The following is an 18,550-nucleotide window of genomic DNA, read 5'->3' on the forward strand; positions in this document are numbered from 1 at the left end:
AAAGCAGAGGAGTGATAAAAACTCAGGCCTTTCTAACAGTTCAGTAGATCAGGGTTGAGCAGCAAAGGTCAGGCTACCATGCACCTTCAATCCCCCTCCTCCTTTTGCCCATTTGCTCTGCCATGAGAGCATTTCACAACACTCATGATCACAAGGTAGTAAAAAGGTAAGTCAGTAAAAAGAGCACACATGGCGCTGCAGCAGGCATGCAAGAGACAGAACCCAGCACTGCCTTTGCTCTCCTGATAAATCATCTGCATCAGTGCGATGGATGCTTTTTCCCCACACCCAGGCTCTGAGAGATTCTTTGAGCCCACAGATTAATCAAAACAGGCTGATCTCAGCTCGTTTCTTGATCTGCCTTAACTACTCACTCAGCAGGCATCCAAGAGTACCTCATGCCCCCAGCCCCACTCTGTGCCCATCCTGCCAGTAAGCACAGCTGTGGCTTGGCTGCCATTCTGTGCAGCCCGCAAGGAGCCCACCTGCCTGATAGGGATGTGCCTCCCAGCAGAGGCAATTAGCAGATGCCATAGAGGACCTGGACAGGCAGGCTGCACCCCTCCTAATTGACTGAAAGAAGAACAAGACTTGAATTTGCTCCAAAAGGAAGCACAAGCTTCAGCCTCTCTGCATTCATCTACTTGCAGAGCTTGTCCAAACCCGCATGTAGGCAGCAGCTTGCAGACAAGCAATTTAGAGGAAACAGAGTCAGGCCAGCACAAGTCAGTTGGAGATATTGACCCTTCTGGCACTTTGGAGGCACACCTTGAGCTCAGCTTAAACATGTCTTTCTTCCCCTCTCTGGGGGAACTGGCCCTTCTTTTCCCCTTCTCAGCCATTATTTTCTTTAGTATGGCTCATTCCAGCTACAAGTCCACTGTATCCCTCAGTACTGTCTTTTCCAGGCTCTGCAAACCACACCAGGTAGAATTCTGTGGAAAACAAATCAGAACACCTGCATCCCCTTCCACACTGGCAATTCTTGAGGAGAAACATACTATCAAATATCTCATTTCTGGTTTTAACCAAATAAAGATTTCACCAAATTTTTTCCAGTGTTACACAGGTTGCAGTAGTTCCACTACTTCAGTTTCACTACTACAAAGCAGTAGGTCAATAAAGAAAGAAAAAAAAAATTCTGTACAAAACAGCTATCCTCTCTCAGACAGTGAAAGCATCAAGATAGACCAGGAACTTCAGCGACCTAGAAAGACTTTGCTATCAAGGCATAGCTGGCACAAAAAATATATATATAAATAAATAAAGATCAAATCAGGAGCAATTCCAGAGCAAGCAGATTGAGCAGGCTGCTTTACAGCCATCACTACGATGGTACATGTGTCACAGGAATGAGTTCAGGTGCTTTGTAGTGAGTTAGCAGGAAGGAAGAATTATTTGCAAAAGGTATGGCATTGTGATCACATAACTGAGAGTTCCACTTCCAAGACTCTCACAAACAGAGGTTTTAGCTTAAAAGTTCCCTATATTCATCACAGAGGACAAAGACTGCTTAGCAATGAATGCAAACAGTGCCACAGAACAATGACAACTGCAGGTGCAAAGGAGGAATACTAGAGGCGCCAAGGTGCTTCAACATTTATTTTCCCCCAAAGAATCATAAAAGGATTAAAACAATTCTAAAAATTGCAATGCTTTATAATGCTTTACAATACATAAATACTAACTGTACTTCCCGCTTAGACTAAGCAGCAGGAAAGTCTTTTACTCAGGCCTTTATGTCAGTAAAGTGCATAAAGCTGTTTAATTTAATTCAGGTACAGAACAGGTGATAGGAAAAATATAAAGCGGAGTCATTCCAGTTTAGTCCAAGACTGGGAAATTCTCCTGAGTGGGATGTTCTGCTGCTGGTTGGAAGCCACATTCAACAGATAATGCTCACATTGAGTACAAATGTCTGCAGTCAGCCAGTTTGCCATGGTCCTTGTGTGACAGCACAGAGGCTGCGCTAGGCCGTGGGGCTCCAAAATAACAGGCACACTGGAGCAGGAGAGCAAAGGAAAAGAAGGCAAGGCAAGTAAATCAATCCAGGTACCTGTTGGAGGATACTGAATTTTTTCCACCCTTCCTCAAGACCTGATCCAACATTGCTAAACGATTTTAGCTAAGAGGATGGGTTCAATGGAGCAGTCATCTCCACGCTTGGGAAAGTTATTAGGCACCAGAACAACTTCATTCACTGAGACTTCTCTATTGTAATAATAGCCTAACAGTATTTCAACAGAAGGGCTAGCTAACATATCTGCGATTCATCCAAGGTTATGACTTACAGCATATGCTGTACAATGTTTCTTTGACATCTGGAAGTATGACAGTAACACAGTCACTCAGAACTCTTCTGCAGCATCTGCATTGTGAGCCAGACCCAGGCACTGTCAGTGCTAACATCTGTAATGAACACTGGCTTGATTTTTGGACACTGAAGTACAAGCATTTGAACCAGAAACTGCTGTGACTATTTTGGCTATATTAGAGAACAATATCAGAGAAAGTAGATACCTGTTCAGCCAGTACCACATACACAAATATAGATTTGGAAAGAGGAAAACAGAACATACACTTCCAGTTCTAGATATTGCACTTATTCTCACAATGTATTTTCTACTCAGACCTGTCAAAAAAATCATTTGGCAATAATTCCCCTCCCAGGGACAAAAAAAAAAAAAAATAAATAAATAGAAAAGGTGTCTGAATGCTTGGAGAAGGACTAAGAAAACCATCTGCTGCATTACTCTTCAGTCAGTTACACCTTGGACCCTTCACATATTTCTGTTCTAGGTATAGATAGGGTACTCATGGATTGCAGGGAAACACCCCCAGCTGCCGTGGATATGGAACACCGTGAGAATTTGGGAAATTCTCATACAAATGACTCTTCCACTAGAAATGTTCTGCATCTGACTGCAATACTTTTTATGAACTGTAGATCAGTTAGACCAGTCATTCAGTATAATATTCAGTTGACTAGAACGAGACTACATAATGCAGCTGTATGCACAGGTAAACAAACCTGCTGACAAGTATCTGGTAACATGTTTCAAGGTAAAAGCACAATACATCTGTCCTAGCTTACCTATAACACTCCCATTGTTCTATTTCACGCAGCAACTCCGAGCTCTTCTGCTCTTGAGTAGCTGGGTCTTCTTCTCTGGAGAGTCTCAAAAGTTTCAAGAAGTGAAGTGGAAGATGTACACACATTCTGAAGGGCATGGACATCTAGAATCACAACACAAATCACCTGAGTTCTCAGGAAAACCTTTCTTCTTAGAAGGAAGATTGCATGGCATTTAGTTGATTCATTACTGCACTTAGAAGATTAACAGTAATGCAGTGAACTCCCTGACCCTCGCATAAATAGAGCACAGAATAATCCCAACAACTTTACATAGGATCAAAGGAAGAGGAACCAGAGCTGTTTCAGCTGACATGCCTTTCTTTCCTAGTTGTTTTTCCATCTTCTATTACTGCCTATTTTCTTAGAAACAAGCTAGAGGGTAGATTTGAGGTACCAATGGGATGAAGGAAAGCTTCATATGACTAAATGAAGTGCAGAGAAAACAGAAAAGAAAAAAACATGTTTGTTGTAAAGACTAGACTTGCCTTGATGCAGCAGTCACAGCAGACGACACTAAGAAAAAGAAATACCCAGCATTATGTTTGAGAAAAGCTCAGTAAACACAGGTGCTGTATTAAGGAGGACTTATCCAGAGTCTCAGTTTGTGATTGCAGCAAAGTCACTTGAAGGCAAAGTGAACAAGTCTAGAGTTCTCTGTTCAGCCAGCCCTCCTATGGTATTTATAGTACTTTTAGGTCATCTGAAGCACATCATCATTTGTAGCTTGAAGGCTTCAAATGCAAGTACCATTTTCACTAACAGAGTTACTGAACTACCACTGGTTGTTTAGTTATTGCTTGTATTCAGTGCAGCACTTTGCTGCTGTTTCAAATAGACTTAAATGAGCCTGGGAGAACCTGAAATTTCTCTTTTCCTCTCCTATGAAGAGAAGAACTCTGACAAATCAGTGGATAATACTAGGTCCAATTCTTTCCCCAGGCACAAGGTCTGGAGTCCATTTTTCCAGTCCTGAATAGAAAGTTGTGTTGAAAAGGCTCTCCAGAACCTGCCCAAGCCCTTGACTGAAGTAAAATCCAACCTACAGAGCAAAATGAAGACAGTGATTGCTGAGAAGAACTGAGCGTTATGCTTGCACATTAAATTTGGGCATTGCTAGCTATTACTAGGAGTTAATATTGAGATACCACTTCCAAGGTAAGTTTTCCCACGTTCTTCAGCCTAGCTTGTGTAGTAAGGCAAAGCCGAAATGCTAAGGAACCCACTCCAATCCAAGGACTGCTACCATATGAATTCTGAGTATTTTCACTGCTATTCTTTTACCCTTCTCTCCACCCTCATTCAGTCCTTTCGTACCCACTCACCTGCTGCAGAGGTAACAGCTGTAAGGCCACTTAAGAAACATCTGCTTATGGCAGCTGAAACAGATCTGTGGAATGGAAAATGTTGTGAATGCCAACAGGAAATATCTTTCAACCAACAGTATCCACTGCCTGCCAAAGAGCGAGCATACAAGCTAACCTTCTCAAGGCTTCAGATCCACACAGAATAGCTGATCCATTGAAGGATAGCAGAGACAGGAATTAAAAGCTAAAAAGGCAAAAGAGGCCTTATTTGTAAGTCTGTGTTTTTATGATGCAGAGGTTTGGAGCAGCTGCCAGACAACAGGAGTTCAAAAAGAGGCTCTTGAACAAACAATAGCTGTATTGTGCAATAGCGTAACAGTAGCTAGTTAAGAGAGGGAAGAAGAGAGACATTCTTTGAGGTAGACTGCAACAATCCCAAAGAGATTAAGTCAGGGCAACTTTGAATCCAATCCTGAAGCAATAAGTGAGTCATAAGGAAGCTGATGAGTCTCTTGAACTTTATAAAAAGAACATTCATACACAGCTGGCAGTCAGAAGTGATATTATCTTGAGGAGCAGAGCTTGAGAAAGCTATAAAAAAAAAAACTTCAACAGTGAGAAGACAAAGGGGATAAGAGAGCCATTTTAGAATAAGCAGAGAGAAAGCAAATTAAAGCAACACTGGTTAAGAAAGGTGAGAAGGAAACAGGGATTCTTGTGACAGGAGTGGAATTATCATAGCTGCGCTAGTAGAACTCTTTGGCTCTGTGCATACTGCTACTTAAGTGAGTACAAGAAGCTGACCCCAAAGCCTAGCAGCATGAAATTCCTCACATCTGTGTTGCAAAGGGCTTTCTCTGAAGACTTCTGCTCTTGAGGGGCTGGTGGAAGCAGGCCCTCTAGAACAGGCTGTGAATAAGTAAGCAGAGTGGGCAGGCAACAGTCCTGTGCTGTAGCATTCTCTACCTCCCTCATCTCTCTAGTCTTTATACTCATCCCTCAGCAGGATGGCTTAGGTCAGCACAACTCAAGTGTTAAGAGTCTGAATTAAAAGCCTTTGAAATTCGGTACACAGAGAAGCAGTCTGTATCTCTGTGAATTCAGAGCTGGACAACAAGAACGGCAATCAGCTAAACTAGCATAGAAATAACAGACGAAATACTAAGCAAAGGCTAGGCTGCTACTTAGGGAATTTACACAGCCTAAGCTTGATTAGAAGCCATCACAGCACAAGTATTAAAAGATCCTATACAGCCTAGGGACAAACTCAGATCAGCAGCATGAACAGGAAGAACTGAGGCAGAGTACCTCAGCAGTTCAAGACTAAGAGATGAAACCAGGCAGCTTCTATCAAGGCAAGGACAGCACTCTACAAGGAGAAGGAAACATACCTTTGCTCTTGGAAAGACACCATCACTACTTCCTTGGGAAAAGCCTCCCCTTTCCAGCACTATCATTGCATATCTGGTTCCAATCAGTTCAGCAATGGTAGGTGATGGCCTTGTAGTAGGAAAGTAAGAGTCCTGTCCAAAGACAGAAGTTAAGCATCAGAAAGAGCTAAACACACACAAACACACACACACACACACACACACACACACACACACTGTAAAAGCTATTCTCAAACCTCAGTCCCAAGAGGCTCAGCAACATTTCTGTCCAGAACTCACTTCTGCTGATGGACAGTATATGTCGCTAGTAGAGCACACTTCAGGGAATACTGCTTTAGCTTTTGAGATTTTAGTAAAAAACTCAAGTAGTTTCCTGAGCCTGCACTAGGGAAGCATGTCCTTTGCCCCCCACCCCAAAGCATTTAATCCCATCACCAGGAAACTCTCCTACCCTTGGATACAGACATAGCACAGATGGTACCTTTTCCTCTCCTCACCTAAGGTACAGGTTCTCTCCACAACACAATGCTCTTGTCTTATCTTTTGCCAAAGACCCACTGATCCCACACAAATAGCAGCTATTTTTTCTTTCCTTTTCAACAAGATCACCAGTTTTTGTCTAGGTGGGGAGCCTTGCCCACCTGCATCCCCCACTATGCTGCTGAACAAAGAGATCAGGGTTATGATAAGATTAGAATTTTATCTGGGGTGGGAGAAAGAGCAATGCAGCTCCCTCCAAGGACACTACAAGTTTTATATTGCCTCCAAGTGAAAAATAATATCCCAACATAAGCTGAGCATACAATATGGCTTAAATAAAACCAACATAACATGTTCAATACATGTACACAAGGTTCAAGGTGCACACTGGAATCATCATCAGATATATTAGAACAGCTTGGCAGTTGATATACCAGACTTACAAATTTCTTGCTTTGAAGGCCAGTGTCTAAAGATTTGGACCTTCTTCTGTAAGGATGCAGCTGCTGCTGGCCAACATTCAGGACACTGTTAGGCTGAAGGTCTCCTAGCAGGGGTGTGCTCGTGGGAGGAAGTGTATGATCTGCAGCAAGACCTGGGTAGAAAGTTTCAGACAGCAGACAAAAATGGGCTGGCAGCCTCTAAATGTTCCCCCAAAAGTTGAATAGTTAAGAGCATGACACTGCCTTCTGAAGACAGCTAGGCCTGCATCTCTCCTTCTCAAACTCCATTAATTCAGATCATAAAAAGCAGAGATTACTGTAATTATGCTTGTCAGTAGGAAGTGATGAGCCTTCATTAGCACCATTTAGTTTAATATAATCAAGCGTTCTACTTCAACATTCAAAAGGCTCATTAAGTTTTTACTGTGAATTCAATTATGCCTTTTGGGATACGCTATCATTGTTTTGAAGCTGCAGGAGATGTACAAGCATCAGTCAACCGCAGAGGAATGGTTTTCTAAGGACACCTCCCCAGACTCATGATTTAGTGTTGGAGCTTCTTCTGTCAAGTACCTTCAAGTGATCAGAGAGCTGCAGCACAGTAAGCCCTAAGTTTATGGCAGCACAGTAGGCCACTGACTACTTTGTCACCACCTGGTTTACACACATAGCAAAAACAGCACTGACCTGTGCTGCTGTAGGACACTACTGATGACCTGGCTGAGGCATGCTGGGTGCTGGAAGACAACTTTGGAGTCATTTCCTGTAGACCAGAGAACAAGGTACTCTTAAGCTTGCTCAGACTATTACTAAACAAAACCCAGGATTCAGAATTGACCAGAAACAGTACAAGGCTTATTCAGAAGTAGGAGAAAGAAAGAAAACAATGTAGAATATTTAGAAACTTAGTGTTCCAAGAATCAATTGCAAATAAATTTTCCCTAAACAGGAAGCTCCAGTCAAGCCAGTTAAGTTTCAGATTCATCTGTTATCACCTCAATCAAGCTCAATGCTGATTTTAGTCCCAAATTTTCAATGGGTCAGCAACCAACTTCACTAGATTCTTTACAGCTTTCAGAATGCTTTGCCATTTTTCTTAGTTCTGGCTCACATGTACCAACTGGAAAACAGTTAAGTGTACTAATAACTTAGCTCAAACCCAATGCTGTATGTAGAGAGCATAGTTTCTAGCTTCTCTAGAAAAGCAGAACAAAGTTACAGCCTCCACAGAGAAGGTCTTTCTAGTTCACAATAATACACCAATAGTTCTCAAGCTGTGAATATTCCTACAAGTAGCACATTCTTGTGCAAATATAGCTAAGATTTTCTGCTTTTATTAATTCATATCCATTTTCCTCAGTTAAGCAAATGCATTTCAGACAAATGCTTACAGAAAACAGATTCCTGTTTGTTTGCCAGAGCATCTGTGCTAGGCATAACGTGTTAGGGTTTCAGTTCTGTTCCATACAGTTTCTGACTGTGCTCAGACTGAATCCCAGAACCACACAGTCAAGATCAGGCTATGAAATTAAAGAACCCAAAGCCTGCATAGCCCAGTTTATTTAAAAATGGTGCTCCATCAGTTGCTTCCCAGGCAGAAGAGTGGGAATTCACCAGTAAAGTTGCTTCCTGTAACTAAATCATGTGAAATGCAAACGCATCTAGCATCAGTTGCCTCACTGGAAGGTAAAAGGAGGAGTTTGGCTAATATGCGCCAAAATTTCTCCTGTATTTATCAAGATTTTGAGAATACCTAGTTTTAATGACAACAGCAGACCTTAGACTTATGAGCCACACTCGTGTCATAAAAAGAAGTGTTTAAACATCACATGAGTTTCTGTAGAGTCAAATACTCCAATGAACAAAACAGTATCATGTTTGTGCACTTTTGAAGAACAAGACTGCTCACGCTGAGATTTGAACTTGATGTTCTAAGGTACAAATCTGTACAGACACAATGCTTAGAATAGACTGTTTATACTTATTCAGCCCTTTCATTTAAAGCCTTACCTGAATTCCTGATCTCGGATGCTGTGCTCTTGTGTTCACGATCTGAAGTGCTGCACTGGCATCTAGGGATGTTAAAAAAATATTATTCAGAGATTTCAAGGCAACATTTGGAATTATAGACATTTCTGGGTGGTGTGAGGGAAGTGAAAGAAAGAATACACATGCAACAGTAAGATATTATGTTGTGGCAAGAAAGTAACACACCTTATACCCACATATCGGAGTTTGATATTTACCCTGTTATTTAATATTTCAGTTTTAGGAAATTATTGAAATCCTGCTTTCCAAGTCAGTTGACAAATTCAACTCTCTATTTATAAAAACCACAGTTTGAAACATCTTCAAGATGTAATAAACCGCAAAGAGTTTTCTAGAAACATTCTTATCATTTACAAACAAAGTTTGCATTCCCTCCTCCCTTACATTATATGTTATGCAATATTTTTATCAAGCATACAACTGAAGTCTGGTGACTTCAATAATAAATAAGGTCACTCTGTAGCAGATACCTTTAGGCCTGCTCCCACTTTCCCTTGCTGATGACGATCGAAGTTTCTGCGGTTGCTTAATTTCTGCCATGAGCTGTTTGTGTAAGGTAGGCTCTGATGGCACACACTCTTTCAGCTTCCGCTCCAGCACCTGCAGGCAGAGCATAGCACTGCAAAGAGCCAGTAGCTAAAGTGGGGAGACAGTGGTGACAGAACTGGAGCTTCAGCAAGGGTACTGCTGTACAAGCACCTCTCACTCAAGAGGGCACTAAGCTCTCTACATCATGCCTTCCATACCTCATTTCTTGTCTGTCGAGGCACTTGAGAGAAGCTTCAGATAATGTGTTTGTTAAAGAACATTTCAGCAACTTTCATATTTGAAACAAGGCTACATCAAGTAGTATAGGAGTACTTTCAGGACCACAAAGTGCTCCAGCTAGAAGTAGCAGCAGTGGAAATAGACTGATAATTTTTCTCTGAAGATTTGCCACCTCCCATTTTCCTAATCCCATGTGTTAACAGCGGGTTCTGCCCAACAATTAATTACAATTTAGCCCTCTCCTAAATCCAAACCAGTAGTTAAAACATAAATTTGTATTCCCAGAAACCATCCTATCAACTCTGAAATTATCTTGCTTTGCTATCATTAGATACAGCACCAAGTCACCTACAGGTTTTAGATGAGGCTTGGGAGTGGCTACAGCATTGCTGGGGGTTTTGCATTTTTGCTCGATGTTCACCTGAAAAAGCAGAAATGGTGCTTGAGCAATAAGTTTCTCTACAGTTTGCACACCTTCTCATTCAGAGGCACAATGAACAACTCAAAATATTGAGAATAAGGAATGTGGAGAAGAAATTTAAAAAAAAAAAAAAAAGTAGGAAAGTGTAGAGTGATTAAGTTTGCTTAGAGGTTTTTTGTAGAAACAGCTTTGCCTATGGCAAGAGATGATCAGAAGCCCTGCATGGCCCTTTGGAGCATGCATAGGAAGCAGACAGCTCAAAATGCTCTAAGAAGCTACTGAAAAAAATGTTGTAGTCATATTTTAAGGTCAGGACTTGATCACAATACTTTCATTAGTGATAACTCAGCTCCAAGGAGGAGAGTTACTGAATAGGTTAACATAGAACATAGAAGACCATAACAAGAACTGTAGCAGCAGGCAGCTGTATGCATAAGCTGGAGTCCCAGAGACTGGTTTACAGCCCCACATAAACTAGGAACAATAGCAAGATAGAACTGCAGTGCAGGCATTCTTGTGAGGCAGATTTTTTCTCTCATCAAGGCCTGTGTTTGATGTAGAGAGGACAAAAAAATGTATATATACATGTACAACTTATCTGCCTTGTCCACTTATTCTTACTTTGAGGCTATGCCATTTTCTTTCCCTGTGCATACAACTGCAGAATACATGAGAGTGCAGTAAAATACCACTAGCTGTCCTTTAATTTGAAAATTAGACCACTGTTTGCTACAGGAGCTTTAAAGTAGCTTTGCACATGGGGAAATCCTTGTTTAAGAGACTTCTCAAACAAAGGCTGAAACAGTAAGTACTCCTTTCCTTCTCCCAGTATTTTTGACAAATGTGCTTCAAATTGAAGCTTGTGCTTCTTGTCAACCACAGGGAATAAAAAAAGAAAAAAGAAATCAAGAGCCAGTTCATCCTGCCACCTTCAGTTACGTTTCTGTACTACATAGTGCTTTACAACGCATAGCAGTATCAATGAAATGAGTAGTTGTATTTTCTCCTTTCCATTACTACTCATGTATTTCTGAACAAATTAGTCTCCAGATAAGTGTTAAAGCCTTATCTGAAGGCTGGCGCCACAATCAAAAGTGAGAGTTAGAGTTTTATGAGTGTTGAGCTGAAGATTTGAATCCCCCGCACTCTAGGAGTGCCAGCAAGGAGGGAAAAAAACGTTGATGTCTAGCACGCTAAGCAAACTTTTCACTTTAAAATATTGGTCTTTATTATAACTGGAGTTGTGTCTTATGTTCTGCCAAGATGTCTGTTTGCAAAACACACCAATGCCACAAAGCCTTATGCCAGTGTTTTAGGTCTGCTCATCATTCCCAGCTCAAGCTGCAGCAAGTAAACAGCATCACAAACCTTCGGAGGCACTCAGTCATTTCTATATCTGCGCATCTTCACCAACATCAACATTGCTGGAAGCCTTTACCATTTGAGTCAGCACCACAGCTGCCCTGGAAGCAGTTGAACTTTTTTTTTCCATCCTGCCTAAGCTCCTGCAGTAGCTCGCATACACTCCTACAGGCCTCTGCCTTAGGCTGAGCAGAGCACTAACTCCACAGTGATTTTACATTTTCATACATCTCACAGCAGCTAAGGCAAGAAATCCAGTAGGAGATGCCAAGCACGGCACAACTCAAGCAGCCTGTAAAGACAAGTGTCTTGAGTACAAAAGCATGAGCAGGCAAGAGTTTCTTTAATGGAGTTGTTTTGTGCAAGGCAGCTTAATTGCACTGGAGAAGGAAGTGACTGACACCTGGAGGGGAAACAAGCTTGCTATCCAGCTTCAGAAAAGTCTGCCTGGCCCAGATTAGAAAGGTACTGGAAATGAAGCGTTTGGTTGGATAAACATAACAATCAGATATTGAGCTGTAGCTGAGAGGGAGCTCTTAACACTTTTGGATCGGATGTACCTTCGAGAAAGACCTGAAGAGTGCCTTTCAGTCAGAACAAATACTGTTTGGAAACCAGTTGGTTTCAAAATCGTCCTCTGACTGTAGTCACTCACCTTCCGAAGTTTGTACCTCTTGTGCCGAATATCATCTAGAAGTAATTCATAAGGGGAGTAGGTACATTCTTTCAGAGGGACGGGACGCTGTGGTCGCTCAGTGGCCTTCTGCAGCTTTACACCATTCTGCAGTTCATGGATGACACTGGGCCACAGGGATGCCTAGGAGAATCCAGTGAGAAACAAGTCAACATCTAGCTAGAACTCATGGCAGAGCACTCTCTCCCTCTCTGTTAATGGGACAAACTGAGCAACTGAAGTCTTGCAGAAACAAAGTGTGTTCTCAACAGTCCCCTTTAACCCACTTGAAGATTAGGGCATAGTACCAGGTTTATCCCTGATTTTTGTCATCAACTTTATGAATGTACTTCATCAAAACACACTTTTTGTTACCAGGTATTTAAGACTCATCTTCTTGAAGTACTTCCTGCAAGCATTCCATGTACCAGAAGAGTTTTTGTTTTGGTTTCCCCCTCTTCTTTCCTGTCTTCATATTATTGCATTCTAGGAAACACTGAGAATGAAATCCCAAGCCTTATGATTAAAATCCTCTGAACTTTTGGAAACCAAGAGTCGAAGAGCCCACAAACTCAAAGAACACAAAGAGAAAGCAATCTCTAACAGCAACTTATGTTAGTGGTTACAGCCTGGAGACATAAGCTGATAACTCCTATCTTCCCATCCAGTTCCTGCATTAATACCTGTTTCCACAGGATTCTCAGGCATGTAGGATAGCACAACAAAAGTTAAAGGCAGGAAAAAAAACACACAACATAATCCACTCAATAGCCTGTTTAGACAACATTGTAACGGAAGAGCAAAGTCAACAGCTTATTTAGTTCCCAAAGGCAAACTGAATATGAAAGTGATTGTATTATAAACAGTAAAGAAGGAAGCAACATGTTTTAGAAAACTGCCTCAGAACAGAACTTCTGATTTAAATTCATATCCATCTTCCTTTTACAGGATGAAGTGCGTTCTCTCAAATTATGCCTTCAGATATCTTGGTCTAATAGCAGAAAAATTTTACGTATACTCTGACTGGTAGGCTGCCTTTGAGAAGAAAGACATTTAATTGGATTGCTTTAGGTGGGTTTTGCAACAGTGGTATCTCACTTCAAAAAAAAAAAAAGAGTAGTCAGATGTTAGCCATATACTAGCTGTATCTCCTTGACTAACATAATTTATTGTGTAGGAGAACACACACACACAAATCTCTTAAAGTCCTACCAAAGAAAGAGCTAAGCAAACAGATTGGTGTTTGTCTCCTATTCAACATTAAACACTTTCCATTCTCTTCAACATCGTAAGTGGTAAGATAGCTGTTCCCAAGAGATCTTGGTGCTTAGATTTCAAGCAGAAGATTGTCTTGTGACACATATGAATCAGCTCTGCTCAGACAAAACAACCCTGCATGATATCAGGTTGCAGTATGTGTTTCAGAAAGCCCATTTCATAGCAGTCAAGATGGAAAAGTGTGGTCCACAGACAGCATTAACTGCTTGGCACTACTTAAAGCCTCAGCTCCAATCTGGAATCCCAGAAGTCGGCACCCTGGTTATTTTAAACTCAAGAGTTTGTCAGAGTGATGCAGTGAACTGGTGCTGAGGGACTTGGAAACTAGAGGCAAAGGATTTGCAACAGACATCCTGCTTTTGGAATCCATGTCTCCTGAAGGAGCAGAGGCCAAAAACACTGGCCTCCAGGCCACACGTCAAAGCCCATGTATTTATTCATGTATTCCCTGCAGAAAAGTGCTAGAGCAGTTGATGAGTTTGTGGTTTAAGATAGCTTGCCAGCTTATTTTAATAGATCACAAATTTGAGAATATGCCCAAACACACATTTCACAAACATTTTCATACGAATAGTTTGAGCACGCTTCAAAGCAAGTGCTATTTAGACAAAAAGAGCAAGTCCACAAGTCTCTCGGGGCTTGCCATTTGTCTCCACAGACTCCAGACTACAGAGCATTTGTTTATGCTGGGCAGAGCTCCAGCCAGAAGAGCTATTTGTTTCTGACTGAGCCCTGACTGTGTAGGGCCTTGGAAAAGAGTAGAATAAGTTGCTATCTCTGCCCCAAACACATTCCAAGACTTAGAGAAGGACAGAACGGAAGGACAAGTAACACAGAAAACAGAAGGTAGGAGCTACATCTCCAGCCTCACCCTACTTCATGCCTTTGTCGAGCTGCTGGAGCTCACAACCATAAGGAGGGATGGAGTTACTTTCCTCCCCTCCAGCCCTGAACTAACAGCAGACTCCACGTGATTAAAGTGATGCAGTCCATCTTACTCTGACCACCAACAGGAAGTCTTCTGGGAGTTGTTAATCCAACTACAGAAAGAAACAGATTCCTTTTGACAGGTATCAAATCCTGCCAGGAGATGGAGTGTGGGACTCATTTCAGTAAGAAACAGCATGAGTAACTACTTGTGGACACTTATTCCAAAGAGTGCCTCCAATTTCACTTCTAGAAGTGGTTTAAGTTGAACCACAAAGAGGCTCTTTGTGCAGAAAAAGCATCCACATGAGGTAAACACATGAAATAGCTTAAGTTCAAGTTCACATCCCAGCTTGTTTTGCAGACAAGTCTTTAACTACTTAAGTTCTTGAACAATGTAACAAGTGTAATTGATGTTCAAGCTCTATTTTTGTTTGTTTGTTTAAACAAAGGAGTCACTAGGAAGCCTCAGAGAGCAAGGGTAGACAAACAAGCCCAACCTCCTCTAATGAAGGAATGAAATCCCTTACCCACTGTTTTTCCTTCTTCTGCACGTGGGTTTCCAGCAAATCTTCCTCATCCATTTTTTTTAGACTCTAAGAAGTGAGCAGAAGAGGTCGTCACATCGAGCTGCCCAGTGCTTTCCCGTTTATCCAGTATAAATTATTAATGGTGACTTGAAAAGCTTAGAGGCCCCAACACCCAAACATTCACAAGTTACAATAAATAGTGTGGTGAAGAGAAATGTTCCATATCATGAAAACAGACTATCAGCTAGGTACTCCATTCCTAGTGCAATGGAAAAATTATAACTAGATCAATTTATGGAGGTAGAAGGCATAGTAGATAAGGGGTGATGCCAAATATACCTCTTTGGAGGTCTGGATGATGGACACAAGCTTCTGAAGTTCAATAAATTCAGTAAAAAGACTCTTACAGGTCATTTTGTAATGACTGGTAGCCTCAGAAGGCATGGACAGGTGATGCTCACAGGCCTGAAAGAAGTGGAACTGTTTAAAAGAAATCTTGAAATAAAAACACATGCAGGTTGAAGAAAGCAAAATCCTTTTTTTCCTCAATCAGTGGTTAAAAATCATTTTCCTCATTGTTCCTTTGTATCTTTTTGTTTATTTTACTGTAGATGCAGAGGAGCAAAGAAGTAAAATGCCAAATCTTATATTTACAATAACTTCAGTACTTGTGTGATTTATATATCCTGATCTCCACAAGCTGTGCTTTGAAATAAGTACCTGGAAGGGAAAGCTTCCAAACCACAACAAAACACAGCAGGTGGAGTCACTTGTCATCTCATTTTCCCCCTTGGCACCCTACCCTGCTTACACCAGGGCTCCGACGATTTCTTGTTTTCTTAAATTACGGCTGAGAGGGGCTATTAGTTTGAGCTGTGGCATTCAAATCCTCTTGCAGCAACCAATTATGGACAAGTGACTTGTTTCAAGATCTGTAGTCTTCCAGGTACTGAACACTACTGTTGGAGACTACATATTGAAGAACCTTGTAGACAGAGCTGTGAGAGCCATGTTCAGACTTCCTCCTTAGTTTCTTTTCCATAGACATTTGAGTGCACCTTAAAGGTTTTAAACCTTCCAGGTCTGACAGAAAAGCTACACCTTCCCCCCATCCAACAAACTGCCCAGCTACTCCCCAGAAACAGCCTGTCAGCATGATTAGCCATCAGCTCCTCTAAAGCAGCTGTGTTTACTGAGCAAGAAGAATAAAACCTTGATAACATCCTGCAGGGTGACTATTGGCTTCATTCCCTCATCATCCAGTTTCAACATGAGGCACAGCAGTTTATCCAGCGGATCACTCAGTTCTCGCTCAACTTGGCTGTCAATTCCCCAGTCCAGAGCTTCATAGATCACCACTCCCAGGTACTCCAGCAGCTGCAGACAGAAGCCAAGGAAGCAGTACAACTCCACAGCCTTCACTTCCCTATTGCTGCTGCCCCACGGGGCTGAGTACATCTCTCAGGGTGAGAAGAGCTCAACAAGCAACTGACTGCTCTTCCAGTAGCCTGGGACACTCCCCAGTGAGCTATGTTAAACTTTTAAAAGGCCTTATCTAGAACCTCTAAATGATGACACCAGGACAAAAAGCCTATACGCTATTCCACAGTAGCAGCACTAGTGCACGCTGTTTGTTTCCCAGTCCCAAAGTCTTACTGGAGCTCACTCCTAACATTTTATTTCATTTTTCAGATGACAGGGACAGTCACACCCACAGTACCCAGTAAACGAAAATACCTTTACAGTTTTAGGCAGCTAGATGCCTGCATCTCCCATGCTGGCTTTCTACATGGCAGGATTATATCTGCACGTATACAAAAGCAAAGACACAGGCTTACCTTGTCCTCTGACTGCTGAATGCTGCCAGCATCTGAAAAGGAGACAAGAGGAGGTAGGGCAGGATGATCACTGCACAGGCATTGATCAACAGTTTTTAGATAAACAGGCTTATTTTTCAAGAACCCTGCCAAGCAGTGCAAGATACCCTTTATTTACTGTGACCATTAGCCCCAATTTAAGTACCACTGGTTAGTTTCTTTCCTTTGTTAGTACATATCTAATCACAAGGAAGGCAATGGATGTTTGTCTTCATTCTTTACTACTCGCTCTTGTCCCTGCAGAGTCTAGCAATGAACTCCACAGTCAGAAAAATTTTATCAGAAAAATTAGCAGGCATATCTGCATTACATCTTATATATAAACTTTTAGAATAAAGTACAGACAGAAGAGCAGCCTATATAGTGAGAACAACCTGAGCATACAGAGAAAGGGAAAAATAAAAAGTTTTCATCCGCTTTGTCCCTAAATTTCAACCAATTACAGAAACAACCCCTGGCATCCACAGCTACTTATGCTCTTACCAGACTTATGATACACCCGGAAGGAAACAGTGCCATCAGCATGAATAAAGATGCTCCCAGGACCTTTTATGAATACAGAATGGAGTGATGGGTACAGCCCTTGGGCTAATTCTTTCATTCTGCAGCAGCACTGAAAGCAAATAGCCCAGGCTTGCTCTTCGCTTATAGGGTGCTCAAAGCACCTCAAAATCTCAGCTAGAGAGACCTTTGCAGCCCTCTGCTCACAGCACGGAGACTCCATGTTTATTTTTACAACTCTTTACTAGACTAGGAAGCTTAACAGCCTTGTTCCCAGGACAAGAGAATGCTCAGGCAGCAGCCTTTTATCAGTTCTGACTCAAGGTTTGTTCCCTCACACACTCTGCCACACACAGGTGTGAACACTAATGCCAATTTTACTCTAGCTTTTTAAAGGGACACCACTTAAATCTGCATTTGCACAAACCTCTTTGAAGGAAAAAACAGGAAGCATTTAACAAATTGGATTCTAAAATAATGAGATGGGTCAAAATTTGTACTCAGTTTAATGTAGTTGTCTACAGAAAATATATTAATGGCAATGCTAGTAGGTGAGTGAACATTTATCTTTGACTCAAGCGTGAGGAAATAGCGATAGGACAAGGGGGAATGGTTTTAAACTGAGACAGGGAAGGTTTAGGTTAGAGATTAGGAGGAAGTTTTTCACACAGAGGTGGTGATGCACTGAACAGGTTGCCCAGGGAGGCTGTGGATGCCCCATCCCTGGAGGCATTCAAGGCCAGGCTGGATGTGGCTCTGGGCAGCTTGGGCTGCTGGTTGGCCACCCTGCACATAGAAGGGGGTTGAAACCAGATGATCATTGTGGTCCTTTTCAACCCAGGACATTCTATGGTGCTATGAGATGTCTTGAAGTGCAGCCTCATCGGTGTTGCATACAGAAAGGCCATCACCTCCCTGCTGCTGCTGGCTGCACATCTCTTGATACCAGCCAAGAGTGCAGATGGCCTTGGCCATCTGGGCACACTGCTGGCTGACGTCCAGCTGGCTGTCAGCTAACACCTCCAAATCCTTTTCTGCAGCACAGCGTTCCAACCGCTCTGCCCCAAGCCTTCAGCCTTTAGCTTGGCACTGCGAAGGGGACCATGGCCTTGGGCTGGGATCAGGCACCCGAGCGCACACTCAGTCCCTCTTCCCCGCCCCAAATGCCGACTGCTGCTCACGTGAAGCACATCGCCGTGTTTTGTGTTGTGGGATCTGGGCATTGCGTGATGGCAGAGGACAGCCAACAGGACTTGTGTCACCGCCCGACGGGCTGCCGCCGCAGCGCATCGCAAGGGCCGTCAGCTGCCGCACCCTCCCTTCCGAGCAGCCCAAACGGTAACGCTCCATGCGCGCTGGGAACGCCGGGGATGACTGAGTGCAGACCGCACCCCCGCCCGCATGTCCCGC

The 18,550-nt window shown here is 42.4% G+C and overlaps 1 protein-coding gene across 2 annotated transcripts; it reads right to left on the reverse strand.

Annotated features, from left to right (window-relative positions):
• Positions 1-1,587: 1,587 nt before the first annotated feature.
• LOC128091163 (protein spire homolog 1-like) lies at positions 1,588-18,497 on the reverse strand. 2 transcript variants are annotated; one of them, XM_052704164.1, is made up of 16 exons: positions 18,322-18,497; positions 16,601-16,632; positions 15,975-16,139; positions 15,102-15,227; positions 14,763-14,828; positions 12,010-12,171; positions 9,924-9,992; positions 9,274-9,403; positions 8,765-8,826; positions 7,442-7,517; positions 6,755-6,906; positions 5,832-5,963; positions 4,459-4,523; positions 3,622-3,649; positions 3,095-3,237; positions 1,588-2,001 (listed from the first exon to the last, which is right to left on the reverse strand). In XM_052704164.1, exons 1-16 carry the CDS (start codon positions 18,488-18,490, stop codon positions 1,815-1,817), a joined length of 1,764 nt encoding a protein of 587 aa, XP_052560124.1. In that variant the 5' UTR covers positions 18,491-18,497; the 3' UTR covers positions 1,588-1,814. The 2 variants fall into 2 exon arrangements, with proteins under 2 accessions (XP_052560124.1, XP_052560116.1); XM_052704156.1 differs by lacking the exon at positions 18,322-18,497 and adding an exon at positions 17,123-17,509.
• Between the last annotated feature and the right edge of the window lie 53 nt (positions 18,498-18,550).

This window comes from Tympanuchus pallidicinctus, unplaced genomic scaffold, assembly GCF_026119805.1.
Source record: "Tympanuchus pallidicinctus isolate F22 unplaced genomic scaffold, pur_lepc_1.0 scaffold10, whole genome shotgun sequence".
Lineage (NCBI taxonomy): Eukaryota > Metazoa > Chordata > Aves > Galliformes > Phasianidae > Tympanuchus > Tympanuchus pallidicinctus.

Coding starts and splice junctions, on each gene's coding strand:
- LOC128091163 (XM_052704156.1), bottom strand. CDS start 17,363: ATGGAGTCTCCGTGCTGTGAGCAGAGGGCTGCAAAGGTCTCTCTAGCT. Junction 9,404..9,923: donor CCAAGCCTCATCTAAAACCT/GTAGGTGACTTG, acceptor CTCTGCCTGCAG/GTGCTGGAGCGGAAGCTGAA. Junction 3,238..3,621: donor GCTGTGACTGCTGCATCAAG/GCAAGTCTAGTC, acceptor TTGTGATTCTAG/ATGTCCATGCCCTTCAGAAT.